The sequence below is a fragment of the Patiria miniata genome, unplaced genomic scaffold (genome assembly GCF_015706575.1).
Source record: "Patiria miniata isolate m_02_andy unplaced genomic scaffold, ASM1570657v1 HiC_scaffold_5, whole genome shotgun sequence".
Classification (NCBI taxonomy): Eukaryota; Metazoa; Echinodermata; class Asteroidea; order Valvatida; family Asterinidae; genus Patiria; species Patiria miniata.
The window spans coordinates 35,205,976-35,218,242 of record NW_024037072.1 but is presented as its reverse complement, the minus strand read 5'-3'; the positions used below and the strand labels follow the sequence as shown (position 1 = coordinate 35,218,242).

The window sequence follows — 12,267 nt, the reverse complement described above, 5'->3', positions numbered from 1 at the left end:
AAACTCCCTGTGAAATTATTCTTTCTGGGAAGCTGTCATTTTGAAGTAATCAACGAAAGAAGGCCTTTACAACGGTGCGTCTTAAGACGCACCGTAGGAAAATTTAAATTAGTAGTTCGTTTTGTTATTCGGCGAAGCGCGCGCAAACATTGGCACGACGCACACGCACCCCTGGTTGCTATAATTCGTCGGATCAGTGGGCGACGTCGTGTATAGCTGCAATTCAAAACAATTCAAAACATGATTCAGTAACTTTTGATTTGAAATTGAGATCCTAGAATGCTGTTTTTCTCGGAATATACAGCTGAAGCTTAGCTGAAACTTCATCAGGTTAGTTGCTCAGTATCCTTCATTAGATTTTGAACACTTTTGTTGCTTCAAACGAACAAAATGCACAAATTACAAATGATGGACTATATCTTTAAATAAATGCAATTTTCATTACATTTGACTTTGGATAAAACATACTGGATGGCACCCATGATAACAGTTTACACCCGATAACACTCATGACAAACTTGTGGTAGGCCTACTATGAGAGTTTGGCCAAATGATGGCTAAGTCTCTCACTCCAGACATGTTTAACCCCTGACTTCAACTCAATACAAGTCCATGTTCACTTCAGGAACACGAAATCCTATACTAACCTATAGAAAGCGTGAAATTTTGAACCGCTTTTGTACGGCTATTTTTTGTGGCATATCTGCGTCTGTACTCGAAACAACTGCATAAATGAAGTCCAAAACCAAAACACACCATCAGTAATTCGGGCGATTCATACTGCAGTGCGCCACCAAGAGTTTGCCATGGAGAGTCCATTTCTCAAGTTTACGGTCGACAAAACATGGCCCGTTTGAATGAGTGTCAGTTAAGACAACTTGAGCTAATTTTTGTTACAGATTGGGGCATAGCATTCTGCCGCCTTACAAAAAACACCATAATTGTTAAAAAGAAAATAAAAGGACAAAAATATACTTGAATCATAAGCTTACGAAACTACTGGCCGGAAAAGTAACAATTTCAAATGTCCCGTGCTGCGAATTTGTCGACCATCTCCCACAATGCACTGGGAAAAATGAACTCTCCGTAGCAAACTCTTGGTGGCGCACTGCATTGTGAATCGCCCAAATTGACTGAATCATTTGGCTGGACCCAAACACCTCACAATTGCAAACATGCGCCTCCAACGATTTCTTATTTCATACTTATAAGCTGCACTCACTGCAGCCGCGTCTGTAGAAATCTATAGCTCTGCATTCAGACCTCACTGGTAAACTTCCATTCCATCTCATTTTAACATTTCCGACGATCATGCACATTCATTCAAAATGTCTACGCCACGGTTGCTTCCCAGTAGTATTCTAAACCAAGGAATTAGGATCACTAGCAATTACCTGGAAAGTGCCTACAGAGTTTATGGCTGCATCCGAATCAACTGTCTAGAGCTAGGTCTAGGTCCGCGCCCATTGAAAATACGCGGGGACGCGCTGACAATAGACGTAGCCGTAGCTCTGGAAGCCCGTTTCGGACACGGCCTATGACTGAAATCTTGCTTTAATTGAAGATAGGACTGGTACCAAATACCTTGTAAAATTGTTCTGCCTGAAGTGGTATCATTTTGGGAGAAAACTTAAATTGAGGGTGGTTTCAAAATAGAGCAATGGCGGGTACAGTTAATTTTTTTACGTGACTTAGCAAGGGAATCCAGTAAGGAGGCCCCAAAAAATTGTGCATACATTTTCTCTGTTTTCTCAAAAAGTATAGCATTAACTGAGCTGAAAGATAAACAGGTTAGTTGTTAAGCACCCTATTTAAGATTTTTGACCAGTTTTGTTGCTTGAAACGGGTGAAAAATGCACAAAAAGCAAATGCTCCAACGTACCTAAAAAGCCGGACACAAAAATGGGGTTCCAACAAACCCATCGGAACCATGCCACGGAATCTTTGCTTCAATGAGAAAGAATCGACTTACGTGAATTCTGGGGTGGGCAGATCCACAGTTGGCAGTCGTCGCCCCAGCCGGCCCCCACGCTGCAGCAGCATTCCTGTCGCGTGACGTTGGACGCCAGCGTGTTGCTGCAGAAGTTGGGATCGTCCACCGAGGCGTAACAGTCCTTCCTCTCCGGGCCTTGCTCTACTTCAGGAGCGGTCGTTGGTTCTTCAGTGGTTTCTGACCACACCAAAACAGAAATAAATTACAAAACTGAACAGAGAAAGTGCCGAAAGCGGGATTTGAGTCTGCTACCTCTGGAGCACCTTGCTCTACCAACTCAGCTATCTATTCCTATGTTGGCAGTTTCCCAATTTGTCAATTAAAACCCACAATGCCTAGTAGCAAGGGATCACACCCGAAGTCAAGCCCTGAACAATAATAACAATGTTGCAAACCTGGAAAATGTCAAACATGGATTACTCAGTGAGGATACAGCTCTTCATTTATAAAAAAAAAAAGGATACTGCAAAATTATTAACTTTGTTTTTGTTTTTTAGTGAAGTAGTTTTGTAATCAATCTCGTAAACATCATATGTAATTAACACAGGACTACCATCAGTGGTTCAGGATGTAGGTGTGTCAAAGATTGTGTTTCAAATTGTTTCAAAATGGCTCTGAATGTGACATCCGTAATGATGGAATTGCCCCATAGCAATTTCTTTTTGTGCTTAGAAATTTTCTGTGCTGAGAACCTCTTCGACCCCAACTGACTCCTGCAGTCTACCTTATCAACAAAGCACTGGAATGAACAAAAGTTACAGTTGCTGAAGTTGCACTCCTAGGAGACAATTTGTTTATACCTACCAAATTCCACGTAGATGCAGTTGCGCATCTGCTCGTCGTACACTGCTCCTCTTGGGCACGTGCAGGTGTAACTGCCAAAAGTGTTGACACACGTCACTCCCATGCCGCCGCAGATATCTGGAGTGTCGGTACACTCGTTAATATCTGGAAGGGAAAAAATTGGGTGGCTAGTGAATAAAAGTGCTCGTCTCTCACCACTGTGGCCCTGGTTCGTTCCCCGGCTCAGGTCATGTGTGAGTAGAGTTGTGCGTTGGTTCTCTCCTGTGCCACGAGGGTTTTTCTCAGGGCTCTCCGGTTTTCTTCTGTCCGAACAAAATCAAACACTTTTGATCTCAGGCTGTGCTCTGTGGTCATATACGGGTCATATGGCGGCTGCCTGAGGTGCCTTTACATGCCTGCTGCGACCACGTTGAAGCTGCGTCCTTCGCAATTCAGCTTCACGGCTGCGAGGATGATGATCCTCCCAAATTGATATGATTATTATTACAAAAATCAATGAGTCTGCAAGATTTCTGGGCTTTAAGGATGTTCCAAGACTACATTTGGATGTAGCAACTAGCAAGCACAGTCAAGCCACTGCAGCAGTAGAGGGCCCTACCAACAAGATCAATCAAATCCAGGCTTTGGAACATTGGCACTCGGGCCAGCGAAAAATTCTAAGCACACCTCATGCATGCTATATTAAAAGCTAATACGTGCGCGTGATGATGCACACTTGCTCAGAATTCCTCAGGTCTGAGCGCCATAATTCCCAAGATTGAATTGGATTCATCATTTTACAAATAGATGTTGTTGCTGGCGGTTCGTGGCCAAAAGCGGTTCGTCGTGATAATGCCCTCTCGCGGCAGCGGGTTATCGCGTATCAAACCACAACAATGTTTGCCCCTAGACTAGGTAGAACCACTGGGTGCTAGGAGGAACTCTTAAACGCATTGCCAACACTTTCTGATGCTCACGTTAAGATGCTATGGGTATCTTCTGTTCGTGCATTGAGTCCCATTAACTCACCAGTGCAGGTTCGGGGCTCAGTCAGGGTTGAACCAGGCGGGCAGACACAGCGGAAGGAACCTGGCTGGTTGATACACTGGCCGCCAACACAACTGTCTTCATCCTCACACTCGTTGATATCTGAAATCATGAGCGTTTGCCAAAACAACATTTCACTCTAAGCGTCGGTTCATACTTGACGCGAATGCTAATGTGAAGCAAATTCGACGTCACGAAACGTTCGCTGCGAAATTCGAATCAGATCTAGCAATGAGTATGTCATGAGAGTTTCCAGGATTGTTAATATACCTCTGCAATGGCGGGCTCTGGAATCATAATGGTAGCCTTTGATGCATGCAGACTGCATGCAGAAGTAACTGCCGTAGGTGTTGAGGCATTCATTGACCCCACAGGGGCTGCGTAGACATTCGTTGATGTCTGGAATAGAAACATATAAAGACCATACACTTAAGCCACATGTCTGTAATTACTTGGCTGTGGCTGGCAATAACACACTGATCTATGGGAAGTGGATTTAGCCCTTACATAGGCCTATGCATAATAGACAGCCGCAGCCAGTGATTCAGATGAAGCGGCTTTGTTCCGCGTCATATTATTGAGATCAGAGAATAGTGCATGCTTAATTCGACAGTTTTGTGCCAAGTAAGGGCGAGTCAGAATGATCTGGACCCAAGTTCACCATTTTTTTTGTGGCAAATGAAGTATATTGAGAAAAAACTGAGTGTTTCATAGGAATAGTTAGTAATACCTTGTCTTCCACAGGAATTTTGAATTTTTCAAATAAGTGGCTGAAGTGAGGAGTTATGCCATTTTCATTGAAGTGGCTCATTTTCCAGTCTGCACACGGAATTGGTTTTGCCTTTATTAAATGTGTCAATAACTTCAAGTGAGTCAGTCACCATGACTAGGTTTTTGTGTGTTATTACACTGCTTCACATCTGTATGCAATTTCAATAAATTGGTTGTACCATGGAACCGTGGTCAGAGTGTTTTTGAGCGTGTGTTCTTTGCTAGCGTTTTTCTTCAAAATGGTACAATTGATACACATGAAACTTTCACCAAATATGTCCAAAATACCAGCCTATAACATAGCTCATTTGCACTTGTTTTGATAGTTGCTACATATTTTAAATATTTTCTTTAATTTGGGTCCAGATCATTCTGACTCACCCTGTTCCCCCTCATTGGTTACAAGAGAGAGTGTGGCAGGCCTTTGAAACACATTGTCTTCATGTCTCTGGCCCTAATAGAAGATGACACAGGTTTGCGCAACATTCAGAATAAAGTTAAGTGCTGACTACTTTGCGCCATACTCGCGAGAACTAGTGCACGTACACAGTGTGTCCCACGAAGGGAGCTCTTACCAGAAGTCATGTAGTGCCATGTACTGTCCATGCACAGATTGTGTTATACTGCAGATGGAAGCAATCATTGGTGTTGTAATGGGACATGGTGTTTATAAAACCCTCGGGATCGTGCCACCTTAGGCAAAACCGAGTCTGCCATGCACTCTTCAAGTATTAAAATCACTATGTCCCACACATCACAGTAGTCCAAAGTTGTCAATATCTCTCAATGGTATTGGAAGACTTTGTTACACGTTGACATATAAATTACCTCTACAGGTGTTACCACTCTGCTGTAGTCCCGGGCTGTTGGTACATCGGCAGAAGTAGCTGCCCATGGAGTTGATGCATCGTCCCCCTTGGCAGACATCCTGGTCCTCATGGCACTCATCAATGTCTGTAAGGAATCAGTTAGTCTCTGAATACACAGCATTCACTGCTTTGAAAAAAAAATTTCGCTACCCGGGCTGTTCCGAATTTTTAGCCTTGAGCCTTGCACATCTTTTGATACCAAAAACATGAAAATCGGACCACGGGTTGCCGCACAGCGAAAAATTCTTGGACGCTGAATTCAGTCCCAATTCAAAACATGACTCAGCAACTTTTGATTTGAAATCGAGATCCTAGAATATTGTGTTCTCTGAATACACAGCATTCACTGAGCTGAAACTTCATCAGGTTAGTTGTTCAGCACCCTTCTTGAGAATTTGAGGACTTTTGTTGCTTCAAACAAACAAAATGCACAAATTACAAATGACGGACTGTACTTTTAACAGCATTATCACGATAACAAATTATTTGAGATCATGAAATATGCTTCGCTTTCATTTATAGCATACGAATTATGAATCGAACCCCCCAAAAATTCTTTCAGACCAAAAAACTTCCCCTTCTCTTAGGTTGCATGCAATTTAATGGGCAAACAGACTGACCTTCACAAGCCTGTCCTTCATTGGTGGCTCTGAATCCACGTTTGCAGTTGCACTTGTACCCGTCCGGTGTGTTCACGCACTGACCGTGTGCACAAAGTAGGCCGTTTTCGGCGCATGCATTTGTGTCAATAGCTGTGATCGGAGCAAACAATACAGACAGAACGCAAAACAAACATAGTTAGTTTAACAGTACAAATGTCAAAATTCAAGGTTATTACAACTTTAAGAAAAAGTTCTTTTTAAAACTGTAACCAATTTCAATAATGAACTAGGAGGAACGCTTAAAAAAAAAGATAAAAAATACATGATACAATACATGTAAGTCACTAGTACGTATTAAACTTTAGTATAGTGTGCACTTATGAAATTGTTACATGTAACAGATTTTCACACACAGTAGCAAATAGTGAGAATGAGAAAAAAAATAATAAGAGAGCGAAAGTTATTAAGCCACTTAAAATCAATCTCTGCGCTTTAAGAATGCTCTAAAGCAAAGCTGCATGATTTAGAGAAAGAGTTTTACAGCAGCTATATTTTGTATTGGAAGAAATCTCAATAATATGCCGAGAATGGTAGACATGCAGATTGTCTAGAGAAGATTATGTTAAAGGGAATATATACAACATTTGTTTTTGCTGCAATTTTCAGAAATTGTTGGATTTGGGGGTTAATATTTTTATACATATATATTGTTTCACTAGCTTTTTAAAAGTTTTGTGTTCATAGATGCTGGAAAAACAAGAAAACAATCATGTTCATAAAGTCGGGTTCCCTGACCCCACTTACATGTAAGATGAAACGGAGCAATTTATAGACTTTGGGGAATTGTAAGGTCAGGAAACTAGCTAACTGGCTTGCACCCGTTCCCAGACGTGTAACCAACTGCGAACAACATGTGGACAGAAAATTTGGTAAAACGGGGGAGGTAGTTGGAAAACAGTCAGGTTTTTCCAATGCTGGCCGGCCGACCAGCGTTGGAAATTGATACAAAAATACCACTTTTCTTGAAAATGACAGCACACCAGGTGCCATGATTTTACAGGATACTTTAGACTGTCATTCAGTAACAGTTAAGTAAGGTATTTCATAATAATTCGGTATTTTTGTTTTTTGATGTTTGCAAATGTTGTATATTCCCTTTAACTTAGTGCAGTCCAGGGAATTTTGGACTCACAAACTGCCCTTTTAAACCTTAGGACATTACAATATGTCTTTAGTGCCCCATTATTATGTCCTGTAATGTTGTTTGTTTTTTAAAGGCGACTTGTTGGGAAGACAGTTAATCGGACTTGTGATACTGACAGTTCAAGGTGTAACTTTGAATGCTCTGAATCCAAAGAGGGTAACAAGGAAAAAATTCTCATCCCTCCCTTTTTCCCGCCCACTTCCTTTGTATTTTCTTTTTGAAAAAAATGTTGCAACCTGACGCCGCTTTTTGCTTCATTTAGGCCTATCATCTCAATGAAGGTCAGTCATTGCAAAAAGGATGATAAGACATGAATCTGGGACTGAGAAACATTTTCAATTTTGTTAGGAAATACAACATTTTCTTGACTCTCCATAGACTTTGTACACGCCATCTTTATTTTTGGGTCGCGTGTTGTCGCCGCGCTGTCATCGTCATTTTACCCCAAAATTTACCTCGAAAATTCAAAACCCTGCCCTCTATCTATGACATACCTGTTATGTTAGGCCTAATTGAGAATGTCGCCAACTACTAGAACTAGTTTGGTAGGTCCAATAATTTTAAAGCGGATTTTGTTCCCTTATAAGTTATAGGAACTGGGCCCTACACTACACGATCGCCGGACTCTACTACTGTCGCCCGACCATGTCCAAAAAAAGGCGATTCGTAGAGTCCTAGTTACTCGGGCTAGAAACGACCCAACAAAAACATCAGATTTCACCCTCAAAACGGCACAAAATTACTAGATTGTACAACCTGAGGTACGGTAAACTACAAGTACAGATTGGTAATTAAGATCTAAGTACTCGGTACTAAGGTTTACTTACAATCTGGATGAATAGTGAAATGTTATTGGCGAGGTCTCCGTCGCGAATAACGCGCGTCCAAAAAAATTGCAAATTTTTTTTTGACAGTCCCAGATTCGATTCATCTTCATGTCTTTTCAACAGTTTTGCAATGACTGACCTTCATTGAGCTGTTGAGATTATATGAATGAACAAAAGTGGCGTCAGGTTGCAACATTCTTCCCGAAATACCAATACCAAAAATATGATAGTTGATAATGATATATAAATCTTTGGAAAATACATGTAGACCAAGGCAAGACGTGTTCTTAAGAAAACATGTTCAAGGAGGCCGCCATTTTTTACTGATGGAAGATGATGGAACCCTTGGTGGCGCTATTGACAATGCGCGTACGCACTAGTACCATAGGACTAGTACGGAGTACATACGCAGTGTACGGAGATGCAGACGTACGTATCATCAAGTTGAAGTTGCTGTACCCGTGCTCTTCATCATATTCGACTTTTCTCCACAACGATGTTTCAATTTGTATTTTTCAGTGCATGGAAAAACTACGTCTTTTTATTATAGACGTTTCCAACCCTCTGAAAATATGTTTTTATATTGGGTGCTTTTTGAGCCCACAACGCACCAAAGATACGCGTGGGAACGGCACAGAATAATCAATAATTAAAGTTGGTGTATACCTGCTTTTTGGGCGTGGCACCTTTGAAAAATAGATTTTCAAATTGAATTTTTAATTTTCTAGCATTACACTAGTTATGAGCTTTCCAATGAGACATCGTACGAAAAAAAATCGTGCAATGACAAGTAATCAATTAATGAATTTCAACTTTTGAATTAAAAGCGGAACGCTCCTAATTCGTTCTGAATATAATAGTGTGCGCAATTTTTGAACTGGAGCCTGCCATTTAAAACCAATTTTTAAAACTGTATAAAGACCGTATAAAGACCCTTCAAAAACAAACAAGCAAATTTAGTTGCTACAGGACATTATATTCCTTTAAATTTCGTTCGGAAAAGAAAATCGAAATTTTCAAAAAGCACGTATATAGGCCTATACCAACTTTGAACGTGGGCGGATTTTTTGTTCGTCTCATTCAAATGTGAAAAACTTTTGGACGGCTTGATAAAAATAGCAATTTAAATACATCTGGGGGGTTTTCGCAGACGGAAACTCGAAAATAGCCCGGGAGATACAAAACTTTCAATTTTTGGGAGCCTGGGGGAATGCAACTGTTTTAATTGTTTCGGGAAATTGATGGTCGGAAATGTTGATATTATTCCTGTACATTTTGGAAATGTTTGAGAACTGTTACATTTCTAAGAACGTCTAGTCAACGTAACAAAGTTCTACAGGGTGAGTACAAAAAACGAAACCCAAATGTCGGGACTATTGTTTCAATGAAGCTCAGTGCATGTAGCACTTTCAAAATCTAGGGCATGAAAGCCCAATTCAAAAGCTTTCTCTTAGTACAAGGGTTATTCAAATCACTCATGTACTTTTCCAGTTACGGAATCTTAAACACAACCACCGTTTTAAAGTTCTGTCCACGGACCACAAGAAAAGGTGTGCGTTCTTTCAGCAAAACGAAACAATTCACACACATCCCTATGTGATTTGTTTTCGTTTTGCTGAAAGAACACTGAACTCTTGTACTAAAAGAAAGCTTTTGAATTGGGCTTTCATGTCCTAGATTTTGAAAGTGCTACATGCAGAACTTCAATAAAACAATAGTCCCGACATTTGGGTTTCGTTTTTTTTACTCACCCTGTATGGTGGTCGCATTGCGAAATGTTACCCCCAGCTCCCCCTCCCCCCTCGCCTCCCTTAAACTGAAGCGAATTAAATAAGCAGAACTTCGATAACATATCATGCTCCTTTTTGAAGTCAAAATTACCCCGATAAAGGTTTGTGTATTTACCGTTCTTTAATTCAAAAACAAAACACATCAAAGACTGTTAAACACACCGTTACAGCTGATTCTGCAATCTTGGCATGCAAGTCCAATCTACAGCTACCGAAATCATAAATCTAGGCCTAGTGGCATGCTTATATCAAACCAAATCAACTGCGTGTCTGTAGTCTACTGTGTACCAGACGACCTGCACGCTGCACCAAGCTGGTCGCAGGTGTCAAGAATGCAAGATGCGTGCTATAGAGGGTATACCTATCGGGTTGGGTGGGGTCTAAAGGTGCAGTTGTGCAGTGCTCGATTTCTCAGAATTTTGTATTGATAGTTGGTGTCTTTCTATAAGAACTTTCATCGTTTTTCTTATTTTCATTTCACTGTAGGTACCATTGCAAAATGTAAGAGTTATAGGCCTTTAGGCAAAAATATCCCTTTGTGAAAATGTATGGCCCTGTTACGTTAGGCCGGCCTATCATCACGAAATGTATGACAAAACTCCTACGTTTGGGAGTGTGCATGTATAGGCGACACAATGGGCGGTTTAATAGTTTTGGATGAGGCACAGCCTGCATGAACACATGTATTATGCAAGCGAAACTTATCTTGCAAACTTTATTTCTGTTTTGGTTAAAGTGATGATTTAAGTTACTTTTTTATGGTGCATGTATTGATTTTCCATGTTTTATGCTCACTTTAATGGTCAATAAATTTACTTTCAAAGGTGAGTGCTTTGAAATGAAGTGCAGGGAAAAAAGTGCGATATAAGTGAGTATAGTGTGCAGGACTACTGTGCATAGAGGGAAAAGACAAAAACCACGCCACGACTTTGTTTTTAAACAGCACATTTTGAAGTCACAATTTAGTGTGTGCAGAAGAGGTGAACGTGCTATATACAGATGGGGTGCGTGTGCCAGCCCTGGACACGGCCCATGCGTGCTGTGCTATAGTGATGTACACGGCAAAAGGTGGTGTGTAGAGCAGTCAGAGTGTGGGGCGGAGAGGGGAGTCTGGAAATGTATTACCGTTACTAGTCTCCGCAGGAGCGTAATGGTATCCCGTACCTTGTGGGCACATTGCACGATACTCAGCTGTAAAAAGAAGAAGAAACATTGGTAATGTTGGTGTTTGTTTAATGGAGAAGATAAATCATGACTAACAACTGTCAAAACTGAAACAGATGCCTTCGACTATAAAACCTACAATTTGTATCTGAACTACATTAGAAGGGACTGAAGGCTACCGTTTCAAGTTTTCAAGTCCGATTTCAAGTCCGATTTTAAGATATTATGACTTCTCGTTGAATGTTTAATATTAGTTTCTGCTCAGTGAGATACCAAACTGTGGCATGCATTCTAGGCCCAACTCCCAATTACATTTTAAACAATCTATTAAAGTGATTTTAATGATAAACGACAGTCAACGATGAATTACGTGATGATTTAATGCTGAGAATTTCCATGCCCATCTCCATAGTTACGGTGCCCTAAAACTCCTCACCTGTTTCTCTGGCTGGGCATAGCTCGCATGCTGTCGTGCCCCAGGCCACACCCACGCCGCAGCAGCACTGCATCCTGGTGGTCAGCTGTCCCGAGGCGCTGGACCCCAGGCATCGGCCGTCGTATACCCGCCGGAAGCACGTCCGCCTCGCGTCCACTGAGTGCCGTAGAGAGTTTACAAAACGAAATCGGTTACTTTCAGAGTTGCACTTCAATCTTCATAGTAAATCTCAAGTTAATTCTACAGTTTCAAGTCATGCGAGAATCTATTTAAATGCATTCCTTAATCATTGTTTATATCTTTCGTAACTTGATTCATGCTTGATTTAACTTGTGCTCACAGACTTGACTACACAATTCTGGTTATTTAAAAAAAAAAAACAGGCTAAAGCATTCGGGCCCATATACCCAGAACTTTGGCCGTTCTTTACCACCCTAAATCAGTGCATTAATTATCAGTGGTACACGCGGAGAAGTTTGAGCATGGGCGTCATGAGGGGGGCGCTTGCCAACCCCCCCCCCCCCCCGGAAAACGAAAAAAACGAAAAAAGAGGGGGGGGGGAGGAAAAAGAGGTGCGAAGCCATATTGCTGTTAATTTGATGGGGGGGGGGGCAATGCTCCCCTGCTCACGCTCGGAAAAATGATAAATTGAGAATATAGTGAAAAAGTTTAGGAATTGGGCAAAAATTTGCTTTGTCCCATCATGGAAAAATCCTGGCGACGCCCATGGGTTTGAGCCCCCTCCCCAAGGCCAAAGAAAGAGCTCCTTCCCCAAGGCCCA

At 41.4% G+C, this 12,267-nt stretch overlaps 1 protein-coding gene across 5 annotated transcripts in view; it reads right to left on the bottom strand.

Annotated features, from left to right (window-relative positions):
• LOC119740426 (fibrillin-1-like) overlaps positions 1–12,267 on the bottom strand; it is an 86,634-nt gene that overhangs the window by 37,578 nt on the left and 36,789 nt on the right. For 3 of the 5 annotated variants that reach the window (XM_038215729.1, XM_038215726.1, XM_038215728.1), the window contains exons 7-14: positions 11,487–11,642; positions 11,012–11,077; positions 6,084–6,215; positions 5,423–5,548; positions 4,094–4,222; positions 3,806–3,925; positions 2,798–2,941; positions 1,973–2,170 (exon numbers count right to left, since the gene is read on the bottom strand). In XM_038215729.1, coding sequence (XP_038071657.1) covers positions 1,973–2,170; positions 2,798–2,941; positions 3,806–3,925; positions 4,094–4,222; positions 5,423–5,548; positions 6,084–6,215; positions 11,012–11,077; positions 11,487–11,642 — 1,071 coding nt within the window. Of the gene's footprint in view, positions 1–1,972; positions 2,171–2,797; positions 2,942–3,805; positions 3,926–4,093; positions 4,223–5,422; positions 5,549–6,083; positions 6,216–8,096; positions 8,200–11,011; positions 11,078–11,486; positions 11,643–12,267 lie in introns of those variants that run through there. The other 2 variants (XM_038215727.1, XM_038215730.1) reach the window with 2 other exon arrangements.